The sequence below is a fragment of the Ascidia mentula genome, chromosome 4 (genome assembly GCF_947561715.1).
Source record: "Ascidia mentula chromosome 4, kaAscMent1.1, whole genome shotgun sequence".
NCBI classification, from domain to species: Eukaryota; Metazoa; Chordata; class Ascidiacea; order Phlebobranchia; family Ascidiidae; genus Ascidia; species Ascidia mentula.
This window is the reverse complement of record NC_138569.1, coordinates 13231984-13256517: the sequence shown is the minus strand read 5'-3', so window position 1 is coordinate 13256517 and position 24534 is coordinate 13231984. Positions and strand designations below refer to the sequence as shown.

Genomic DNA, 24534 nt, shown 5'->3' with positions numbered 1-24534 from the left:
TCTGTTTTTTAATAAGGTATTCTGTTTTTTCAACAAAAGTCTTTGGCACCTAGTAGTGGGTTTTATTTTTTCCTTTTTATTGCACATGCTGCGAAGATATAACTAAGAAAAGTGTTACTTCACCCTAATCACCCAAAAGTGTGTCTTTTAAAAAAAAAACATCACTGTTACAATGTAACTATTCTGTCACAATGTTGAGACCATGCGCTGGCCCCAATAGTTGCTGGGCTACATGCTAAAACCAGAAAAGTCAACGCCGTTTTAATACGTTCTCTACAAAATACAGCGTTCGAAAACCTGGCATCACCAGGTGGAACCTTGGTGTAAATAATGCTACAATTTCAGAAAATGTGCAAGGTCATTTGTCAGAAGTGGTGTGACGGATTCCACGGAAATTTGGGAAAATGTAACTTGAAACAAATGTTTCCAAAACAAATTGGCGTACTGTCTTATAAAGCACGCGCTTTTCGTCATAAGTTATTAACAAAAGTTTGATCTCCAGGGACAAGTTTTCCTAACTGCCAATCGACATGCAAAGTACGTAATTTTTATTTTCATATATGGCCCACTAGATTTTCCTTATAATATGGCCCTACAGTTGCATTATATTCGCCTGTTATACATTTACAAAGTTTCTTGCGATCTGTCGCAGACGAAAGCTTTGGTCCACACAAGCCGAAAGCTTCCCGACATGAAACGAATTCGATGTATCAAGCCATGCTTCCTATTGTGTATGATGGCATTCGCATGAATTTGTAAGGGAAACCTGTAGCCGGTAGATAGTAAAAATAACTACATGGCAAATGATGGTAACGTCATATGGTATTATGCCAGCACGCAAACCATATTTCCAAAAAGCTATGTGTCGTCGTAATGATGCTGCGGTATCCTTTTTAAAACGAAGCTTCCTCGACCTGTCCTCGTGGCAATGCGTCTAATAAAATGCCCCTCCTAGAAATTTGCGGACATTATATTTAGTGATGTATGAGGGAATTTCCAAACAGTTCTCCCGCTGGATCCTGTGAAAATGGAATTAGCATAGATAAGTAAAATTACTGCGGTAAGCATGACTATCGTTTTGCACTTCAAATTGGATAGTGGTGGTAGTGAGCCTATATGAATTACAGCGCGTGTGCATAGCAATGGAAAACAGATAAGTTTGGACAGAATTTACGTGAGACCGTGGAGTGTAACATTGCTTAGCTCAACAAGGCTACAAAGGAATGACAGGGTGTTTCGATTTATGAACGCTGTTCGGATTCCGCAATAACGATCTATATCCTGTTAGAGCATTCCTTACAATTTACACAACACTATGACATTCATGTCTCGTGGTGAGTATCAATAGCTCGAGGTCATGAGAATGGTTTGACACTTTCACAATTTAATTACGCCCTTAATTAATACGCCTCGTTGATGTCTAGTAGTTCCACAGAGATCGTGTTACATATGTTTATTTGTTCTCATTGTTTGTAACTCCAAAGAAGGTGCCGACGCCATTTTGTCTGCGTGGCGAATGTCTAGGAATTCTTTCAGTCACCTCTTCCCTGTCGGTTCATGGGAATTTCAGTAAGTAGGTATTGTCAACTTGCGTTCCCACCCAGACATGAGTCGCAAGTTTGCCACAAACACTCGACAGTGTGAATGAAACCCTACGCCAGTGACATCATAATAAATGTTCATAAGTTTTGTCACACAAGCCGGTGTCCACCACATCGTGCAAGTCAAACCGCGAATCAATTTGAAATGCAACTTGCCTTGCTGATGTGTTGCTATGCGAGAAATCAAGTTTTTGGCGACAGGATAGATCGAACTTTAGCAAACGGTTTTAGATTCAATATACATTGGAGGTAGTTGGTTCCGGCAGCGATCGGGGTAAATGCATAAGCAGATCAAATGTAGATTATGTTACTCGGGAGGACAAATGACGTGAATTCCTGTAAAAGATAATGTTTGCGGGTAGACTAAACCAAACATAGATATCATTAACTATTTCTTATTCTCTCACCTCGATAATGAACAGTTTTTCCGGGGACCCGACCAACATTCATTAGGGCGGGGATTTTGCACAATCGTAGAAAAGCAAACATAAACAATTTACAACGCTGCTGCAATTAGAATGGCCTTTGTCGGGAGGGGATAGCGTTACAAAGATTGTTTTAGTGTAGCAGTGCATTGTTTACGTGAAGGTGGCTTTCGCCTACCGTATGCCTCGCATTTTAATAAGATGCTGGACACGTTATAATACGGAGATCAAGGGGTTAAGGGTCATGTCGTGCGCAAAGAGACCGACCTGTTCACTTTTAGCAATGTACCCATTTCAACTTTTTTAATTTCGGCTTCGTTTATTATTCACAAATGACTGGCTGATGTTGTCAGTATGGCATTGACCTATAACGTGCCGTATGTGAAAACTATACATGGAGAAGCATACGTAAAAATGCAACAGGGTTTGTATTCGTAAACATTTCGCTGGTGCTGCCGCAAAAAAACAAGCGTAAACAATTACGCCAGGCGGTCTTGTTTTATTTGGCGTACCTCTTGCAACTCGTATAAAGACACGTATAAGGCTTTACCTTAGGGCAAGGATCCACGTTGCAACATTGAACCGGGGTGACCTCTCTACTTGCGCCGTGGTCTTTAATTCTCAGCAGGTTCTCCAATCCTGTGATGGCAGGTTGACTTGACGTCATGTGAGCGTGTTTTTGTTGTAATCTCAGCGGGTTGTTTGGCCGTTGTTCAAACCAGTGAAAGTATGCAGTAACGTAAGGATATCGCCACAGTTTCACGCACCTGCACTTTCTAGCGTCAATTGCGGTTGAACTGCAATTGATATGTGCCACCGCTGAGGTGAAAAATATTCATGGAACCAAAAGAGAGTAGTAACAGTACACTACGCAGCCAGTCTTGTTTTGGCTGCTGAATGTTTCCGTTAACAAGGCGCAATGATACGCGAATAAAGCGAAAATGATGTGTGGCATCCAGGTGGCCGCGCATTTCAGTGGGAACTTATGGACAGACGCTGTCACCACGCTGCAGAACGGAAAGTTTCACCGGAGAAACGCTGCGGTGTAGCTTTACGGGGCATTAGAATTCGGGAACGGAACATGACTGCAATAAAGTGATGCCACAAGCAGAGTTGAGGAGTAGCTCGCAAGAGAAAATAGATACTTTAGTTTGAGCGAATCTGCAGCTGAAGGACAGTTATGTGGCGTTTTGTAGGGAATATGTCATCAAATTAACAATAATTAAAATGTTAGATATTGCGTAAAGAGTGAAATTTCAAATAAAATTATTTTTTTCTGTATACAAAGGGTTTAAACCTTACCTTGTATAAATGAAACGTTTTCAGTAATTATTAAATGGCGGGATTGACTTCGTACATGAGAGAAAGTTGTACTTTAGCCGTTCTGCTCGCAAACAACCACAACGCAATGTCCAGAGAAAGGGATATTCGCAGCAATGAAACAACCGACGATTGTTTTGAGTTGGAAGGTATGTTTTTGTAAAGTAACTTTTGATTTGTCCATTTTTAATTGCGCATTTGTAGACGAAGCAGACGAACCGTATGATCTGAGTATGCCCAAATTAAGTCACAACCAGATTAATTCCAACGAACAATCAGGTAGGCAAGGTTTTGTTGCAGGTTCTAGCAGAAAAATACGATGACATTACTTGTTCGATTTACAGGTAGCGAAGATTGCAAATATGCGGGAATGGAATCAGCAACACACACAATAAACACAGGCGAACAGATGGGCATTCACTCATCTTCACCTACCTGTGCAAGCAGCATGCTTCAAGAAATGAACGACATGCGGCAAAAAAGAATTTTATGCGACCTCATTTTTTGTGTGGATAGCAAGGTATAAAATAAATATTTTCCCGGTTAATTTTGCCGGATTTTTTAAAATTTGATAAATGTATACCTACTTTAAATTGAATGCTCTGTGCTTTTAAGTATTAGGCTAGCGTGTATGGGGAGATATTCCACTTTCCTTATACCTATGGTATACGGCACACAAACTCCTAAGGAAGTTAAGTACACGCTTGAACTACGGCTCCGAACACCCTATCACACCTGCGCCAAGTTTTGTTACATGCAATCTGCGGTAGAAAACATCGCAGGGTATTTTCAGTAGCGACAAGCACACGTGCCGGCGACGCCAGAAGAACGGTTGTTCAGGATAAACCTGTCAATAGTTCAAACGATACAAGCGCTCCCATCACAATTTAAGGAAGTGATTTGTTACATATTATCCACTGTAACTTTTAACACAAAGCAACGCAAGTATAAGACGACCACTTCCATAACTTTTCGGAGAACTGACTGGAAACTTTTTGCACATTAACTTCAGGTGCTAGAGCCGTCTCCATAAAAACACTGGGAATATAAAAAAACGATTTGTCTAGATAGTTGCTTGCCTTCATTGTTTGTTTATGGTTTAGGCCTTTTAATCTTACGTATATCTTAATGACATGACTGTCACTAATAGGAATTTTACGCCCACAAAGCGGTGATGGCATCATGCAGCGAATTTTGCAGAGAAAGATTTCTTGCCGACCATCGTCTTGCACAGGTACAATATTCTTTAGTAAAATGAATGTACTTGGAACATTTCAATTGTGCACCATTAATTTCACATGGATAAAAGCGAAACTCATTAATGCAAACATGCAACTTAAAATTTAAACACAGACCTCGAACTATTGTTTGAAATCGGCTGAGAGGAGGGCTGTCGGTCAAAGTAAGTAGTGCCCTAAGGTCGCGTCAGAGCAAATTATAAACTTCGTCACCAAATCGTTCGGGGTCATGTGAGTGCGAGAACTGGACAGGGTTTTTGTCGCTGTAAATGTTCAAGAAAAACAATGCTTTGTTAAAGGATATACTTCAAACATTTCTTTTACCAACAGGAAAATGTAACAACAATAAACCTGGATGTACCTAGCAACGGGTTGTCGGTTTTGCTTGATTATGTGTATACGGATAAACTTGACATTGACAAGGAGTCTGTTTGGGGTGTAATTCAGGCAGCCAAAAAACTGCGAATTGGTAAATTGACGCAAGCTTGCCAAGCTTACAGGTGGGAATAGCATAATGCCTTTTATTGAAACTAAAAACTAAAGCATCGTCTTTATTGATAATTTGGTTGTTCACTTTTTTAGAGAAGAACAAATGTTATTAAAAGAGGAAATTAAATCATTTTCGTCTTCATCCGAGTGCTCAGACTCAGGTATTTGATTTGTGTTGTCGCAAAATTTCTCGCGTTGTATAGAAGCAGATTTGTTGTTATAAAGGCTGCCGTCATTAAGGCTATGATGAACTATTCATGCGCCACTGAGACTTCTCGATTAATTAATGAGCAAACGATCGTTTATGGAGACTTTGAAAAACCCTCCCATTAAACTAATTTCCCCTCTTAAATGAACATTTTAGACGCGCGAGGGCAAGTCGTCACACCAGATGCGTCATTGCGTGATTTATGCAAGGTAGGAGCTATATTCTAGTTATATTTGCGTCATTGTTTGATGAACCTCTTTTTTTGCCCACAACTAATATCACAATGCATTTAGGCACAAACAAGTTCTCCGGAGATGCATAATTGTGGGACAACTATAAAACCTCGCTGTTTGTCAGGTTTGTTAATTACAGTACTTTTACGACTGTTATGCTCGTAATGCAATGGTAAACAAGACATAGCGTCAATGTTTCTAATCAACTAAACGTCAAAATTTTCTTTTCGTGTTTCTTGAAACTTTGTGCATGGCAAAACATTTTGTAAATTATGCATATAAATTGCAGTGATGTGACAAATAAACACTGGGTGTTTAAACAGATTCAACGCAAGTTACCATACAAGAACGACTAAAATTTTTTGAAAGTGAGGCTCTTAAAAGCACCAAACCAGTTGCAGGAATGGATAAGCCCTTTCCGTATTCAAAGTCTGAGGGAGAGGCTTCTTACACAGATGCAGAAAAAACACAACGTAAGTGCTTGTCGTACTTTTTGCAACGTACCACTGCTTCCGCATATACTTTCAATGCAAGTGCTGAAGTTGATTGATTTCCGTCTGACGTTCGCAATTATTCCATGTAACTTATTACAAGCTACACATGCCACTTCCAGTCTTGTTTCAAATCATTTCCCCAAGCATTTGTTTCCAACTTGGCTACAGCGCCAAAATAAATCGTTTCCTTTAGTTCGCAAAGACAATGAAATGGGAAGTCGAAGCAGTTCTACTTCCGGGTTGTTAAATGATTCAACTCTGTCGGAAGGTTTGTATCAACCGATCCACTGGAAACATCAGTTTATCGGTCGACATTTGGACAGCCAAGTTCCACACTTACAAACGTATTCAGATCTTTCTTCGAGTGCCTCCGATGAAGGTTAGTCGAGAGGTCGTTTTTCTCTAAAAGTTTTATCACTCACTAAATAGTAAAATCTACATCTGTATACAGTTTTTCAAAACACCAAAACTGATGATATTCCAAAGAAAAGCAGTGAGCCGCCGACTATTCCATTTGCTTCAAGCGCTGCTGCTGGTTTTGGTCAAAACTCAACTCACAACTATTTCACCTACAACTTCAACACACGGCAAAATCAAATAAGAAGCATGTTTGGCATGCCTGGATATCCAGATTTTAATGGAATTAATCCCTTTACATCTCTTTTTGCTTACCAGTTGGGAGCAAACACACCCTTGGACGTATGTATTGTTTGTATAAGCCAGTAGTTCCCAACTGCCGCGACAACCTAGAGGTGCCAATTCAATTCAATTTTGTTTTGGCACAAATAGAACTTGAAAGCGCATAAACAATAAATACAAAAAAAAATGGCATGGGCACCGGTAAAACCATAAGGGTTATCAAGTCAGGGGCCTATAATTGCAACCTTCAGGGGTACCGTAAGTTTTTCTTCATATTCACTTAGGTAATTTTTCATCATGCGGTTTACCGGTTGTGCAATGCTATATCGCGAGCGCAGTTGTTTGTAATGATATTAGCCCCCAATCAAAAATTAGACAGAATGTCTGAATGCAGCATTCGTGGCGGTTGCTCGTTGGTTTGCCGCCATTGGGTCCCGCAATATATTTATTAATTCAGCAAGGGGGCTTGAGCTAAGAAATGATGGGAACCACTGAAATAAGCTGTTAACATTAACAAGGATAACTACAAGACTGGTGGTTGTTTTAAGACCCTGTAAGCATTTCTAGCATCTGAAACATCGGGAAAATTTAGGAAAATGTGGACTTTTTTGAGCACTGTGCTTGTCAACATTTTTGACCTTGTAGGCTATTTAAAACATAATCATCAGCATCTCTTGCAACAATTCTTATTTACAGAATCACTTTTCCCACTTTCGAAGTCGGGTCCAAAGTCATGATCCAAACGGAATGAGCAGATTAAACCGCGAGTTGTATCCCTTGTTGTCTTCTCCAACAAAAGGAGACATAGCTTACCGCCATCGTGCGCCTGCACTGTTCAATTCGGCGGAGCCAATCTTTTCCCACAAATCAAACTTCGACAGTTTTTCCGTAAACGACAGGTAGCAAAACTCTTTGCTTTTCGAAGCGATAATTACACTAATGCCCAAATTTGTGACTGTTTAGCATATTGGCAAAAAAACCAAGCTTATTGATTCTTATCAACGTTTCTGTCGTTATTCAACAAGCTTCATATCCATAGACGTTTGTTTATCCTTGCTTTATGATTCTATTTTGTACAGGTCCATTAAACCAAGTATAGTTGACACAGCTGCATTCGGAAATGATAAACGACGGCGCAAAGCAAATAGTGCAGAATATTACTTATCGCCAACAAAAATCGGGTATAAAAATACCAGTAAAATATTAAATAATAATTAAAACAAGTTAAACCTACTGGTTCTAAAGTTTTGCTTTACTCCATAGAAACAGTTCAGTGCGAAAGTATTCCTCAAGCGATAAGAAAACAAGTCCTATCATTGTCTGCGGAGACAGCTCAACAGATTCAGGCAATGATCAACTACCAAACAGCAAGCACTTTAAAAAAGGCGGTGGGTAATATCAACAAACTTATCATTTAAAACACGGTCTTTCTTTTCAGAAAGCTATACAAATGTCCCCATGCAATTATCACCACATATTTTAAAACAGGATCTTTGTTTTCAGACAGCGGGAAGCCATACAAATGTCCCTTGTGCGATGCAAGCTTTAATCGCCCGGCAAATCTAAAAACTCACATGAGGATTCACAGTGGCGAAAAACCATACAAATGTGACACTTGTGGCGCTAGATTCGTACAAGTCGCCCATTTAAGGGCGCACGTTCTTATTCACACTGGAGAAAAACCTTACCCCTGTAACGTCTGTGGGACTAGGTAAGATCTTGGGCTTTGCCACTCCTTGATAAAAGTTAGAAAATTTGAACTTTAGCATGCAGTTCTTCATACACACGAACATTGGTTGCATTTGTGATTACTCTATTATTTATTCGAAAGGTTTCGTCATCTACAAACATTAAAGTCTCACTTACGGATACATACTGGAGAAAAACCCTATTCGTGTGAACAATGCAGCGTCCAGTTTAGACACAAAAGCCAACTACGACTGCACTTGCGCACAAAACATGGAATTCAAACAAACACAAAAAAGACGTACAAACAAGTAAGTACACATTATAACATTTATCTTTGACCACAAAATCTACAGTCAATTTATTGTTACAGGTGCCAGGTCTGTGCAGTGCTGACATTTGCGCACACATTAAACGTGCACAAGAAGCTGTGAAAACACAAAGTTTCAACAAGGTATTTTACACCGTTTCGAAATATTGCCCCGATTTTGTATAATTGCGAGGAATTCACACACATCGTAGTCAAGAACTTTCAGAATGCAACAACGTTAATCGGTTCATGAACGTGGTAACCACGCTGTTTCATAAATAACAGTATGCAGTAGTGGTCACGTAATTTTTATTGGGGCTTTCACAAATAAAAGCGTGTTTGATCCATAAATTATATACATTATGTAGTTCGATGAAATGCTTGATTCACAAAACAATTCTACCATTCCTGCAAGAAATCCCAAACCATATGAAGTTGTCGACGGAGAGAAGAAATTTTCTGTGGAAACATGTATGCTTTCTTGCTGTAAATATTTTCACGAAATGTTAAAAGTTAATAAGAATGTGTTGTTTCAAGGTAGCAGTGACGACATGACTGCGTCGCCAAAATCTCTAAGCCCAAGTGTCTTGTATAAAATCTCGGTGCATGGAAGACTAGGGGCAGTTTCTGAGTTTACGCAAGTGAATGCAGCTGGCATGAGCACTTCACGTAGTGCCGGAATGAACCTAACAGTGGTTTGAACGTTAAGAAAGTATATAAAGCTGCTAATCAAGAACGAATTCAAGTTTTGTGTCCTAAGTGAAATGATTTTTAGCTCCTTCATTGCGCTGTTTTAAACATGTAATAAATGTGAACTACAAAAGGGTGGATACTGCTGAGGATATATCAGAGTTGGTTATACATAAAACTATATACATTACCTCTACATTCATTGAGAAAGTTAAAAATATTGTTATACCAGAATCAAAAATTAGGGTTTTGCTATTGTTCACACATACAGTAAACCTCGGTCAATCCTGTACTTGATTTGCCCGACAAAATTTGGTTTAGGCGTAGTTCTGGACTATTCGTAATATGTTTTATGCCAATAATAAATGTGTTCTCCTAATTCACTGGGTCAGTTCAGAAGTCCTGATATTAATATTTAAGAATTTTAATCTTTTTATGTTGTAGCCTACCAACTGACAAAAATAGACACACTTCAGTATCCGTCTGCTGTTATTTCCCATGCTATCAAGACTTAATCGCCGCGGTAAAAGCGCACTCCAAAGCCCAGCAGTGCCGTTAATTTCAGACATTTTTCTTCGCCAAAAATTTTTGTTTTTGATGCTTGGTAATTATTTTTTTTGCCATATTTTGCATGGCCTAAACGTAAAACCTTTCTCGCAAAAAGATTTTTCGCTGCGCACACTAAACCAACGCATTTTCGGAAAATCTTTACCTGCAGCATTGGGACGTCAGACCCATTTTTGCCGTGAAGTCGGAACCAGGAAAAATGTTGCTATAAGGAGGGGTGCTAGAACCAGTTGCTTGTTTAAATCGAGCGGTGACAACAAAACAGATTTGAAACCACAGCGCTAGAGATTGGCCACCATACTTGTTTTCAGTGTTAAAACTTTCATGTTCAAATAATATAGTGATTGGGTCCTGATGGAAAGAATAACGTGCGCGGAGCATTTATCAGCAAGGGATATATTACGACTCGCTTGGTCAACTACACATTTCCGTCTGCAAGTCAAACTCATAACCACACAAACAAGCAAGCCATTTTTACTTCCTCTAGTTTTTCAGCAAAATTATGGCCCAATTACCATTGTCATAATATGAACTAATAACTTTACAATGTGGAACTTCCATGCACAAGTTCTGTAATTCATTTTGTCGAAAAACGTGGTAGAAACGATAAAATGTTCTATCTGTAAGATTGTCTCCCATCGCCTTATCATGATTTTCTTTTAGTTTCCATGGCACCAACACATCTTGTTGTCTGAAACTCGTCCTATTTGTATGGATTTTTAAAGTGGGATTTTCACTTGTGCAGTCTTCTGGTGCTTGGCTTGTATTAACAGTTGATTCACATTGTGGTTGGTCTTTTCTGAGATAGTTGGATTGTTTGTTGTTTAAAGTTTGCTCCTTAGCCCACACATACAACAAGACCCTTCCTCCAGGTTTAACCACTCTCAACAGTTCTTCAATTGCACGGAGTCTTCTAGATTTGGTGGATAAGTGATGCAGCATAGCAATGCTGATAGAAGCATCAAAACAAGAGTCCCTTGATGGTATGTTTACACAATCACAGATAAACGTTTTGAAACATTTGCTTTGACAAATGCTTATAAGTGGCACACTATTATCACAACCAAACATGATGACTTTGTGACAAACGTTTGAGTATCTACCACTGCCACAGCCAACATCAAGCACCACACTATAAGATGGAAGACTTGACAAAAAGTCCACAACACGTGGCCAAGGTTTTTCCCTGGTTTGTGAGAAGTGGTGAGCTATATTGTTATAAACAGTCTGAACATATTGTTTTTCCATCCTACCAGCTTCTTGTTCATTGTGGGGAAGTACAACATTTGGGAAAGACTCAGATTTGCTCTGCTTCTCTTCACTACAGTCCAAAGTTTTTCTAAATGTAAGCGACAAGCGAGTACCTCGGTTTACTGTAATTGGGACATTGGTATCATTTACAACTATATCAGTTTTCTTCTGCCGAATGCCGTGAGTCCATCTATACCTTGCCTCTTTAGTGAACAAAATCACTGACCGGGGTTTAACAACAAAGTTAACCAGCTGGTCATCACATGCCATTTCCATCACAATAGGTGAGCCAAGACTGACAGTAATTATAATTCCTCCAAATGCATTGGGGTTATCAATATGACTTGGAATGCCATCTCCTGGTTCATATTTGTTCACTGTCATTTGATCAGGCATGCATTCTACCTGTGATAGAGTGAGAAGCCGTTCTGTGACAACTTTAACATATGCTGGCAAACCTTCGTCGGAAAGTGGTTCTTTTTTATCAACATCATTGGATCCATACCTGAACTTATACCCATAGTGTAGTACAGTTCTGTGTTTTAGTCTCTCAAGCACAGATGAGGGTGGGTGCGAAGCAAAGTCTTTTTCAAGGTTGTTTAACAATTCTTTTTCTTCAGCATTTGAAAGAAAATCTTCGTGTACAATAAGTCCAGGTGGTAATTCACATTTGGCAGACATACCACTGTCCTTTACATCATCATTTAGACATGTCAGAAAGAACAAGTAAATAACAGCCTGTTGGCTTTGCTGATCAGTTTGCTTTTTAATTAGACTTCCTTGAAGGCAATTTACAGCAGACACTGAAGATTGCACATTTGAAAAAGTAACACATGCATAGGAATTTTTGCCAGAAGAGCTAACAGATTGGATTTCTCCATGGTTTTGCAGTAGCAGATATAAGTCTTGAATAGATACGTCATTTCCTAAGCCTCCATTAGCAACAACAACATAAGGTGTTGGTTCACATGAAAGAAACAAACCAAAGTTTATCAATTTCTTTTTAACTTTTGACAGCTTCTTATACATGTTCTTATCTTCACTTGAAAATTCAGAATAACAAAATTCAAGTGAGTTCAGTTAGTTTAAAATTATACTGGAAGCAAAGCAACATGTATCGTGTTAACACGCAAATATTTTGTATGCCTTTGGTGACCAACAAACGTCGAGGAACACTAAAACAACATGTCAATCAGTGTTACCAGGTAAAATTTTCTAAAACCGCTCAGCGCCTAGTCAAAAGAATTCGGCAACTGGGAATTGTCGCAGTAAGGAGCTTTACCGTGGTTACGTTTTTTTAACATTTGGTTCTGACCATTGCCGCCACCTATTACGTTTTCTTTAATTGCAAGAATAAATACAAGTTACATTTGATTTGGTGAATTTGGGACATAAGACAACTTAAACCAACAACTTTAAAACCGCAATTAATCAATACATGTCATTTCACAACGACAAAATCTCGTACATGTGTATTCCGTACTTTGTGGAAGCTGTAAGCACAGAATTATTGCAACAAATTTTTACACACCACGAAAAACGTCTTGCCTGCATTGTTTCCTCAAGCAATCCTTAGTTCAATGGATTGCTATTTTTATTTAATTTGTTTGCAAAAATAACTTTTCCTTTGCACCATTGCTGCTTTGCTAAAACGATTCCAGTTGCATTGTTTAAGTGTGCCATTTTTGTCTGGAGATGATTGTCCGGGGGTACTCCCTCAGCCATCGTTGCCAAAACTCATCGGCAACATGCTGAACCAGGCGGTATCGGCGTCCGGCGTAGCAATCGCTCGGGCAGGTCATCGTCGGCGGCAATCCCACTGATGGGTTAATTCCTAATAGGTGGTTTGGCGTCAAGGGCATGACTTCAACAACTTCCAAGGAGACTGTTCTCCACTTCCAAAAGCAACGTTGGGTCGGCTGCAACTTCTAGATGAACAGCACGTGTCTCATACACGTAAACAGACATCCGTACCTTTTAATTTCGCATCTGCGTTGTCTGATCAGCGAAGGTCCAAAGTAGTCCACACCGACGTGTGAGAATGGTGGTTCGTCAACCTGCAATCTGAACGGAGGCAGGTCAACAATCAGCTGCTGACCTGCTGGCTTGGGGCATTTCTTCGTCGGCAAAACAAGCAATGGCGTATAATCCGACGAACAGTCGCTCGGGCGTTCATTATCCGGTAACGCTGGCCCAACAAACTCAATGTGTAGTTGATACCAGCATGTCCCGCCCCTTGGGCGTGAACTTCTTGGGCAATTAAATCCGTTAGGCGACAATCATTGGGCAGAATCGCCGGATGCCTTGTTTCGTAGACTAACCTCGCGTTGTCGAGTCTGCCGCCAACACGAAGTCGTCCTTCAATATGTAATAGGGTCGAGCCTGTAGAGCGAAGATTTTGGCGGCAGTTTACCCGTGGATAGCGATGCAAGCCAATCAGCAAAGTGCTGACGCGGCACAAACTTGACGAGTTCTGACTCAGCGATTTTTAATTCATCAACGGATATAGGCGAGTGTGACACGGTCACCTCTTTCTTTTTCGCTTTACAGTACAAGTAGCGTTTAAACCTGAGCAACCATGCAGTTGCCAACTTCGAACGATGTAGTGACGAAAAATAGCCAATCAAACGATCAGTACCAACCTTAATTGTGCTTCTGACGAAGCGTCAGCAAAAACATGTAACTGTACTTTGGACGCATTGATGGTCATTCGATAAAAACGAGGTATTCTTACCTCACAAAGCTCACAGAGGCTTTCTCGCCATTTTCAACACCTGGCTTGATCCGTGGTCGGCACGACATCGCTCCAATCCAATCTTCTGTTTAAACACGTCCCTGTGGATTAATCTGGCTTGTAGGACCACGGGTGCAACGAATCCAAGGGGGTCCAACAGGGAATTTGTCACAGAGAGCATTCCATGTCGCGTAATCGGTTTGTCTGGTAGGACGACATTAAATCCAAACTTGTCCTCCGACAGACGCCAGCTGATTCCCAGAACACGTTCCTGTACGTCTCTTCGGAATGTTCTTGATTGATTGGGACCTTTTTCCGTTAGGAACAGAGGTAATCACAGCGTCACTCGATGACAACCATTTTGTCAGCCTGAAGCCTTCCATGAACAGTAAACTTCTTAAATTTTCCACCATTTCAATTCCCAAAGCTTCTGTGGGGATTGATTATAAACAGTCGTCCACATAAAAGTTTTTTCTCACAATCTTGGCGACACGAGGATCAAAAAAACTTCCCAAATTCACGTGCGGTTTCACGTAGGCAGAATGTGGCGCAGCTTGGGGACGACTTCGCGCCAAATAAATGAACAGTCCTTCGGTGCAGCACAGGGTCCTCCAGTGCGTCGCCTTCTGGCCACCACAGGAATCTGAAAGCGTCAGGATCCTGCTGCGTGACGCGCACGTGATGGAACATGGCGTCTATGTCCACAACCAAAGCCACGGCTTCTTTGCCGAATCTCAGAAACACTCCAACCAACGAGTTCATCAAGTCTGGCCGTTTCATCAGGTGATCGTTGATAGAGTTACCGTCGCACTTTGCGGCACAGTCGAAAAAGATTCGAAGCTTTTCCGGCTTCTTTGGGTTGACCACGGGGTGGTGACGAAGGTACCACTTCCGACCGTCAGTATTAATTTCTTCTTCTGGTACCCGTTCGGCATAACCCTTTTCCAGAAGGGTTTACATCTGCTGAACATACTTTTGACTTAAACTTGCATCACGTGACAAACGCTTCTTAAGACCAAACAGTCGTTTCTGTGCCAATTTCAAAGTGTTAGGAAGAACATCTGCCGAATTTTCACCATCATCGGTCACGATGGCGTCACCGATGTTATTAAAGGGATTGAAACGTTCAATTCCTTGCAACAGAAAACTACAGCCCCTGGAAGTTTTCTGTGGAGCATAACCTCTTAGCAACCAACCTAGAGGCGTTTTGACAGCGTCCGGGTACTCCGAATCAGGAGATAACCGTCTCTTCGAACATCGATGACTTAGTAATTGTCTGTATAAAGTAATGTGACAGACTCACATTTAATTTGCGGTAAATGTACTCCCTTCAGATGCTTGGGACGAACAGGTGTTCCAAACTTTGGGACATGCTCAGACGAAACAGGGATTTCGTCAAGTAGCGTCACTTCCGGTAAATTGAACTCCTCTCCTCCCATCAATAGCAGTACTGACATGGAGATTTTCACGGTGTTCAGCTCCTTTGCATCATTGATCGACCAGTGCTGCATACGAACCGGTGTTCTACCTCAACATCCAACATGTTGATTAGCCGTTTCTCACAGAAGGTTTTGTCCGAACCAGTGTCCAGCAGTACATATGTTTCAATTTCCTTGTCCCTAACGCGGACTTGAACAGGAACAATGTCTAACCAAGCGGACAATGAGTTGCTACCATGACAGCCCACGGTATTCAAGCATTTTTCCATTTTTGTCCTCCGAAGATGCGTCCGCCGGTCGGGGTCTCGCCGGATTGTGCTGTAGCGCATGATGGTATGCACTTCCAAAACCTTCCTGATGGCAAACCGTCTTACTGCTACAATCGACAACCATGTGTCCCACTTCAAGACACCGGAAACACAAACCTTTCGCTCTCACAAAATTTGTCGTTTTTGATATGTGGTTGACCATAGCATTCGTCAATTCTTTCCAAGCAAGTTCGTAGCTAATTGCAGGGATGACGTATGGAACCTGTCTAATCTGCTAGCAATATGAATTTTGTATCGATTTGCAAATGACCAATAGTCAATAGGATCGCCATCAAACCTTGCTATTTAAGGTTTTGGCAGAAAACTTTCACCAACCTCCGTATAATAAGGTCTAAACTGTGTCGTAGAGGTATGCCCGTTATGTGGCGAGTAAATGATATCACATGGTACCTTTCGTTCGAATTCCTTGAACTTTATTTTATTTGGTTTGGGATCTTCGATCACTAATCCTTTAGGATTCTTGGAACACACTGTGTCTTTTCGGGGTTCGTATTTTAACGAACAAACACTAACAACTTCTTAGCATACGTTCTGTTCGGCTTCTGCGAATTCTAACTTTCGTTGAATCGCGCGATCAGCAATTTCAGATTCAAATTTTCTTTTATCCTGTTCTCGTTTAAGAGTGAACTCGGCCTGTTATAATTCCTCTTCTTTTCGTTCTTCATGCTTGCGTGCCAAACGAGAAAGATTAAGCTTCACACGACTTTCCTTTAACTGAATACTGTATATGTCGAGCTCCTAGAAGACCTTACGCTCCCAGTGTGAATAGTGGATTTACATCGTTTCGACGTTCTACTTGCGGGCGGTGAACGGCTACCAGCTTCCGAGACAGGCGCCGGTGTTGAAATGTCTCGCAGCCACTGCGTGACGCGAATGTCGAATTCGTTCTTTCCTCGAACACAATCCCTTTTTGGAGACACACTTAACGGCATCGTGGCCTCATCGGTCATATCTTCACACAGGTTCATAACCTCTGTGTAGCTTGCTTCTACGACAAGCTACGCTTATTGCAGTTTTTCCTTTTCGCGGTTGAGCATCACCCTCTTAGCATCGAGGTAATCATCTTGTAACTGTTTTAATGCACGTTTTTTTCTTCTTTTGTTGCAGGACAGGCATGTTGTTACGTCACAAACGGTTGTAACAATGACAGTTTGAAACTTATATATAACGTGCTTTTTCAACGGATCGGCGGACGGCGGCGTTACACGCTACATAGCAGTTTTGGTCTTTAGCCCAAATGTGTTGAAAACGCGTCCCAAATTCTCCTACGTAGTAGCCAAACCCACAGAACACAGCAGATACTTGTACAACGGATATGACCGGCACAACATCAACGCACCAGAACAGGAACGGTTTCTATAAACAAAAAAGAAACACAATTGTAAACACGGTTTGCAGACATTCTAGTACACCAAACTGTTTTGCGACCGATCTATCAGCAGGCACAGGCTGCCTGTTGCGAAATCACATTCACAAGCTACATCAATCAGATGCTTCCAAATGTAACACAATTATCAGACGTAAACACTATCCACGCCTTATTTAAGTAGAATCCTTATTTAAATAGAATCCTATGGTTAAAACACATGACAAAAAAGAAAAGACTGGCAACGCAAAACAAGCAAGCATAACATAGCCACGCGGTCTGCACGCGCAGAGCTACTGTGCAGCAGCCTTTGTTATGAATGTTGCGCCTTTGTGAGACACAAAATGAGACATTACTGCCAGAATGCGTGATTATAGGGGTTCAAAGTGTCCTTGGCAAACCCGCCCAATCGGGCGCGAAAACCGCCAACACTGATGCCAATTGAAAACATCGGCAGCAAAGTTTTTGTGCACACGGAAGGAGCTAGAAGCTAGAGTTTTGAAGTTACATGGAATAAAACACATTTTTGTTTGTAAATTGTTTGCAACAAACAAATTCGACTTTCAAAAGTCATATTTTACCACTTTTTTCGCATGAAATTGTGTTTTGCGGTATTTGTTGTACCTTGTATACGTGTATTGATGTATCACTAAGTTTTAAACTTCGACTAGGAACCAGATAGGTGGTCCGCGATTACAAAAACGTTAAGAACCACAGAGTTAGAGACATATTTAACACTTGTTAAAATTTTGGTGCAAATTGTAAAACGGGCCTGATAAAGTAGCGCATTATAGACTCTTTAGCTCAGTGTTTCCCAACCGGTGGTATACGTTTACCACTAGTGGTACGCGACGGCATTCCAGGAGGTACGCGAGCACCTTTCGGTATTTTGCGGAAATAGTTCAAATTGAAAAAACCGTAAGTGATTCCAGAATGTTCGTTACTTCATCCCCTATGTTACTTTGCAAAACTCAACTAGGTGGTACGCGTCAAAATTGTTTAACTCCAAGTTGGTACGCAACCACAAAAAGGTTGGGAATCACTGCTTTAGCTAAAACAAGCAGCACTGTCAAGCCACAACCATAGGGTCAAGCATATTTTCATGTAATGCTATAAAATGGTACCCGAGATGCGAGAAGAAAATATGTGGGAATATGCCTAATGTGGTTATTATTGGCTCAAAGTGAATAATGGGTGATTAAGGTGAAGAATACGAAAAATCTGCTCGCCAATTAGTTGAAACTTGCAGGTAAATCTGGTGGAAGAAATGTTAACTGCGCCACTGTGACAACATAACCAAGTTCGTCACCTTTCCTGATTTTTGAATTGTCCATGTTGAAAACAGAATGTTCGGAAAAAGTCCAAAGTTTTAAAGACAGAGTTCTTTAAGAAAGAAAGTCATGTTAAAAATTAAATTTATGTGTTGCGTTAACTGTTTTGGTTACCGACACACGTTGAGGTTTTGCACCCGACCAAGTTCATGTTCTGTTGGGAGCTGCACATCCTGTACGTATTCACGCTAGCGACGGATTACAAATTCTACAGCCGGGTGCAATGCGATGACTTGCTTCGTATGCTTTTCTGTTATACCAGTAAAAATTCGCCATGGTGAAGTGAAGATATAGTCTGTCGCTGGACTGTCGTTTCATGACAAAGCGACGATAAACAGTGGTTGTGCGGCCTTGCCCAAATATATGGAAATATTGTTACATCGACGAGGGCTATGTGAAGAAGGTCAAGGAAGAAGAAAGGGACACGGTTAGGATCATCAGTCGTACCATCTGGTTTGTCATCCACCAAAACCTGACAAGGTAGCCTACGTATTGTTTAAGACTGCGCAGCGCAGCATAAAGGACGGGCCTACGTCGTCGTCTATAGTTGTGCAACAAGCTGTTTGTGGGAAACCGCCGAAAAATGTAGCACCACATTTATTTTGTCTCTTTATTTGCAAAACGCGTCCACAAAATAAATTCTGGCGACCCAGAAACATTGTTCCACGAAATAGAAACACGAATTTAGTTTTCGCTTGTAACACCATCTAGTGGCCAAAGAAGTTTCTGGTTCCCAGACAACTGGTGATTGGTGAAAAGAGCTTGTTTACCTTGTCAACGGAATGCTGCAAAAACCTGCGGATATATCGTTGGTATTATAGTTGTTGGTTCTTTAGTAGGTATATTGTTTGTTTTTTTGTGCTTCGGAAAAAAAAATTATGGCAATTATTAGTAGTAGAATAACATTTGCGTGCATTAATTACCAGAGGGAATCGGTAGTTGACAAAATACGCCAGTTTACAAAACTTTGGACGCGGGTAACTCTAACACCTTACGAAGTAGCGGCTTGGTTTTCTTACACGTAATAGTTCAAATTTTTTTTATTAGTATTTGAGTATGAATTTAATGATAATACCTTCACATAACTACAAACATACTAGGTGACCCAGCAAATACTTGGCACCAAACAATCCTATAATGCCCTGCAAATGATACCAAGCTTTACTTGAACTTCATGGATATACATGGTCAAATAACCCGAATATTAACCATTTCAGGCAATAACATATATCTAATGAAGTATTTTTATTATCATTGTTGCAGGTTGTTTGATATCCTTTTGAATACGCTTGTTCATTATGACTACCATGTTCCATGTACCAATGATGTACAGATTTTTTTTGCTTTTACCAGGTCAATATTGATCTTTCATAATTGTTTTATAATTTCAAACAAGATGTTCAAAAACTTTACCAGGGAATTTGAAGAAGACCCCTTCTTTGGGTAAAGTTCATTTTGGCAAGAACAAATGTTTGCAATTACTGACTAAACTTTGCATTTAGAAATTTTCCTTCTCAGTTCGGAAGTTTAGATGTGATTGGCAAGGAACAAAAATGTAACAAATCAAAAACGTATATTAATTTGTTTATTGTTTGCGAACATTTTATGTAAAATTTAAACATTCACTTTCAGAAAAAACAGAAATCATGATCCATTTCAGTCACTATTTGAAGAAATGGACAAACATATGAAGGGCATGCACGAAAGAGCAAACTCCCTTGAGGTTAAATGTAAATTCAAACATTGACAAAGTTTTTGCAGCTGATCCAGCTTGGCTGTAGTGCCAGTGAAACTTAAATGTGGATTGTTTTAACAGGACTTTAGTGTTAACTATTTTGGGATATTTCTGGCCTTTATAAGCTGTAAAATAAAGTTTGATCAATTTCATTAATTGAGAAATCAATTGAAATTTCATCATCAATCAATTGCCAATCTTGAAATTGTATTAAGGGTGATCCAAGCAGCTACACCTTTTCCTCATCTTCTGTGATGTCATATAAGAATGATGGAAAGTCACCTCCAAAAATTTATCAAGCATCGACTTCTACCAGAAGAGCCCCTGGGCAGGTTTTATTATATCTGAGTTAATTTTCAATTAATTGAGTGAAATTACATTTTTACAAATTGGGATAGGTTAAGTGCTATATTATCCAAGTATTTTATAATTAAGATAAGAGAAACCCGGAAGACATTGCGAGACAGTGCAACTGGTGTGGAAAAGATGGCGGTAGGTCAGCATCTTGGCCATAAAGGAAGAGTTATAGAACAAACAAGAAACCACGGAAGCAACATTAAGGAAGAAAGACAATACATTGAAATGGATGAAGGTATTTTTCACTATTTTTTGATAAACAAAAAAAGAAACGCAGACAAACAAAATCAACAAAAATATACTTTAAGCAAAGTGGAGCCAATAATATGAATTGTGTAAGCTGCAGACAGATGGCCACTGTTTCAACCTAAAAGGTCTCATCAGTGCAGCTGGTGTGACTATCAGACGACTTTGCTGACCAAACGGCTGACCAAAAATATACTTGTTCAAATAATTTAAATGAGTGAAATGAGCTTCTTTATTTTCACAGCTGACAACCAGATCTTTGACAAGGAATGGAAAGAGCGTGCAAGTAAAATAGCAATCCCATCTTTTGAAAGAACAGGAATTGGAAGTTCACAATATCACAAAAAACCTGAGAAAACAAGGTATAAACATGTATTGCGATGTTTTTTTTCTTTTCAGGTAAACCCCAAAAATCTGTAAATATGTTGTAACTTAAATTAAAGGCAAACGCAGCACAATTCTGGTGTAACTCATGCTGCAAGACCCTATGGACCCAGCAAAACAGGAAGACACAAGCTGTAAAGGTTGACACTGGAGAAGAATGTCTTTGTTTTAACATTTCAACCTTCTACTGAAGTTATTGTTTTAATGTGTTAAGTGACACACTAATACTGTAAATACACTGTGAAGTTGTAGTTGTAACACAATGTGAAATAGTAGCTACATTCCCATTGACCTATTAAACAGTGGGGTATGTAAAAAAAAACTATAAAGTATATTTTTATGAAGGTTATGAATAATATTCCGTCAATAGGCAGGAATCCTCCCTGAAATTAAAAACAAATTAGTTTTATTTTGGTTAGGTATATCTGAGATTTTTACCGGTTTGTCTTTTCTGTCGAACTGTAACATAGCGTTTTGAAAAAAGTACGTTCGTAGTGACCGTTTAAATAATATTCGGTAGGCACTAGGCCTCTTTGGAATTCGAAACAAGTTTGGTACCGTGGAAAGTATTCGAATGATCTTTACGAAGATGTAAATTTTGTCTTTCCTGTCGAGCTGTAGAAGAAGTTACGAGCGAACAAGTGTTGTGAATAATATTCGATTTATACACGGGAAGTTTACCCACAAATATCAGCGAAGGGGAAAATTAACCTTGACAAGGCTATTGTGAATTGCGTAAGCTGCAGACAGATGGCCACTGTTTCGACCTGAAGGCCGCATCTCTGTATTTCTATGGAAAAGACTTTCCCGGTTGGGAATTGCCCTTCTCGAACTCTGTCCTGCGTAACAGAGTAAAATTGTGTGTAACAATGCAATGGGTCATGCATGGGCGCCAGTGTTTTGGTTGAATGAGCGCAGATGAACAGGCTGTTGCCAGGGCGATTTTCAGCGTGTTTGGGGCAGTTTTACTATGGTTTTCAGGGTTATTAGTCAGGCAGTAAATTGGTAGAGGGTGCTGTTGCACATGTAGCTGAAAAACTACCCAAATATTGAGGTTGATTTTGTGAAAAAATGAATCACAGAAAGTATGTTCAATTTGTGATTTTCTGTTAGTGCCGACCCTTGCCTAGAAATTCTGGCCAAATTTATAATCGAAATAACTACTTTAACTGCTCCCCCGGGGACATTTTGACCCTCTGTTGGCCATCATTTTGGCCAAAAAAGCAGAAAAAAGTGTAGGTTTGTTTTGTGAAAAAATGAATCACAGAAAGTACCCTCCATTTGCGATTAAGTGAAGCCACCAACCCTCCTCTACACAATTCATTAAGAATTAGATGTCTTGCAACTGTCTTGGGGACCCACCGGGGCTGTTTGTACACCCCCTAGGACTGACAATTTAGCAGTTAGCCTTTGCAAAACCCCCCAATGTGCTGTCTTAATGCAGCTGCAATCAATTTTTTTTTTATTCAGCAATAGTAGTCCCCCTTCATGAGTCATCAGACCCGGCAATTGTTTTTGGCAAACAAGAGAATCTGTAACCAGGTGCACAATGACAAATGACTTCTAAAACTCAATTTTTAGGATTTAATTGTGAGATGCGCCCTTAAAGGTCTCATCAGTGCAGCTGGTGTGACTTTCAGACGACTTTGCTGACCAAACGGCCAAGCAAAGACTTCCACTTTGTGGTGACTATACAATCACCGTCATCCGTTGGGCACCAAACTAGCTGCAACCTTACGGAGAAAACAAGGTGGAAACACTATGACCAAGCAAAGCTCAACCAATAGTGCTGTCAGGCCCCGTGTCACAATAATCATATGATAAGCAAAGTGGAGCCAATAATGAGACCTTTTAGGTCGAAACAGTGGCCATCTGTCTGCAGCTTACACAATTCATATTATTGGCTCCACTTTCTTATCATATGTGTTTATATATTGTTCATTTGTGGTGTGATCTTTTTGAAAGGACCGAAATTTTTCTGGTATTTGGTCAAAGGCTTTTCAACCTGCTGGAGTAGAGCAAAAAACCTACCAATAGTACAAGTCAAGCGCCCGACCCGTATACGTAGCAGAAACCTCATCGAGATTCGTGGCAATGTAATGGTTCAAATCCCGGCGTGGTAAAAAAACGGCCTTGACACATTTGACCGATTTTGTCTGATTAAGACACGCTTTAAAAAACATTTACCCGGTCAAGTGCGCTCGGTCGGTCATGTACGCAAGGAATTTATCACACTTGTAATACGCAGGTGCAAAGTAGTGATGTGCTGCACCGGTTCCGTGTATACCCGAACGCGGCCGTATATTGAGTAATTTTCAGTATCCAAACCCTGTCGGATAAAAGCCTACACTTAAATTTGCCGGATACTTACAATAGCGCTTGACAACACACAAGAAACAACAAAATCTGCTAATTACTCATTTTGGGACCCTCTCCCATCAGGCAATACATTCTAGGATTATAAATTATGTCGATGGCGTGTTGCGCCACACCAGCAGGTAAACAAGGTTATCAGTAGACGTAATTATAAACACTAATATTAACAAAGCATTTTGGCCTACTATTGTCAAACTCCATATAGACATGATTCTGAAAATAAAAAGACTGGCCCGTATTGTTGTTAACATTGTCATGTTTAAAAAAAAAACGTTTCGGCAAGAACTTATACCATCATCAGTTTGAATGACGCGGTTGGTGCAGCTCCATCATTAAATAGTGATGCCGTCCACATTGAGTTGTGGTTGTTGCTATTGTATGGACAGCGACTCCATCAGCAGGAGACGACACCTGTCTCTCGCCAACGCAAGGTAGTTTTCACTAAGTCTGACAAGGGCAATGGCGTAGTAGTTATGGATAAATGTAAATACATTGAGAAAATGCTCAAAATCTTAAGTGACACCACGAAGTTTCGTCCATCAACAAACGATGATACCAACATCAAAAATATAGGAAAACTGCCTGCGGTATACTTAAAGTCGAAAAAAGCACTCTCAGAAAAAGAGTATAATGCTATGCACCCAACATCTGCCAGAACACCGCCACTATACGGTCTTCCAAAAATGCATAAAGCATCCATTCCCCTTCGACCAATCTTGAACTCAATCGGCAGTTTTAACTACAAATTCGCAAAGTGGTTATCTGCGAGTCTACGGGAACACCCAAACACCGTGAAGGACACCTTCGAATTCATTGAAAGAATTAAAATGCTGCCAGTGAATTCCACCTAGGCAACACTGGATGTGTCGAGTCGTTTTACTTATTTTCCAGTGGACTTTACCAGCACCACCTTCTAGTTTAATGGAAACACTTACACTTAAGTAGATGGGGTCTCCCATTGCCCCACTACTGGCAGACATCCTGATGATGAACCACATCATAGACGACGCACTTAAGGCCACATCCACCCGATAGCCCCCTAGTTCTGTGTCGTTACGTGGACGACCTGTTCGTTGCGGTACGCAA

The 24534-nt window shown here is 40.3% G+C and overlaps 3 protein-coding genes across 5 annotated transcripts; 2 read left to right on the top strand and 1 right to left on the bottom strand.

Moving 5' to 3' along the window:
- The first annotated feature begins 3332 nt into the window (after window positions 1-3332).
- Window positions 3333-9388, top strand: LOC145898788 (uncharacterized). Of its 3 annotated transcripts, none has more exons than XM_082987401.1 (19): window positions 3333-3495; window positions 3551-3625; window positions 3691-3866; window positions 4497-4580; window positions 4915-5084; window positions 5167-5234; window positions 5438-5490; window positions 5575-5638; window positions 5838-5987; window positions 6202-6387; window positions 6460-6707; window positions 7344-7546; window positions 7727-7828; window positions 7911-8035; window positions 8151-8358; window positions 8479-8644; window positions 8707-8787; window positions 9012-9114; window positions 9181-9388. In XM_082987401.1, exons 1-19 carry the CDS (start codon window positions 3363-3365, stop codon window positions 9342-9344), a joined length of 2559 nt encoding a protein of 852 aa, XP_082843527.1. In that variant the 5' UTR covers window positions 3333-3362; the 3' UTR covers window positions 9345-9388. The 3 variants fall into 3 exon arrangements, with proteins under 3 accessions (XP_082843527.1, XP_082843528.1, XP_082843529.1); XM_082987402.1 differs by having other exon boundaries at window positions 3551-3646; window positions 3700-3866; XM_082987403.1 differs by having other exon boundaries at window positions 9185-9299.
- A 946-nt stretch (window positions 9389-10334) lies between these two features.
- LOC145898637 (tRNA (carboxymethyluridine(34)-5-O)-methyltransferase ALKBH8-like) lies at window positions 10335-12372 on the bottom strand. Its single transcript, XM_082987171.1, has 2 exons — window positions 10969-12372; window positions 10335-10818 (listed from the first exon to the last, which is right to left on the bottom strand). The coding sequence occupies exons 1-2, from the start codon at window positions 12178-12180 to the stop codon at window positions 10384-10386; spliced, it is 1647 nt and encodes a 548-aa protein (XP_082843297.1). The 5' UTR covers window positions 12181-12372; the 3' UTR covers window positions 10335-10383.
- A 6739-nt stretch (window positions 12373-19111) lies between these two features.
- LOC145898851 (myeloid leukemia factor 1-like) lies at window positions 19112-21441 on the top strand. Its single transcript, XM_082987487.1, has 7 exons — window positions 19112-19793; window positions 19853-19921; window positions 19983-20073; window positions 20301-20417; window positions 20521-20677; window positions 20933-21050; window positions 21132-21441. Exons 1-7 carry the CDS (start codon window positions 19525-19527, stop codon window positions 21208-21210), a joined length of 900 nt encoding a protein of 299 aa, XP_082843613.1. The 5' UTR covers window positions 19112-19524; the 3' UTR covers window positions 21211-21441.
- The last annotated feature ends 3093 nt before the right edge of the window (window positions 21442-24534 follow it).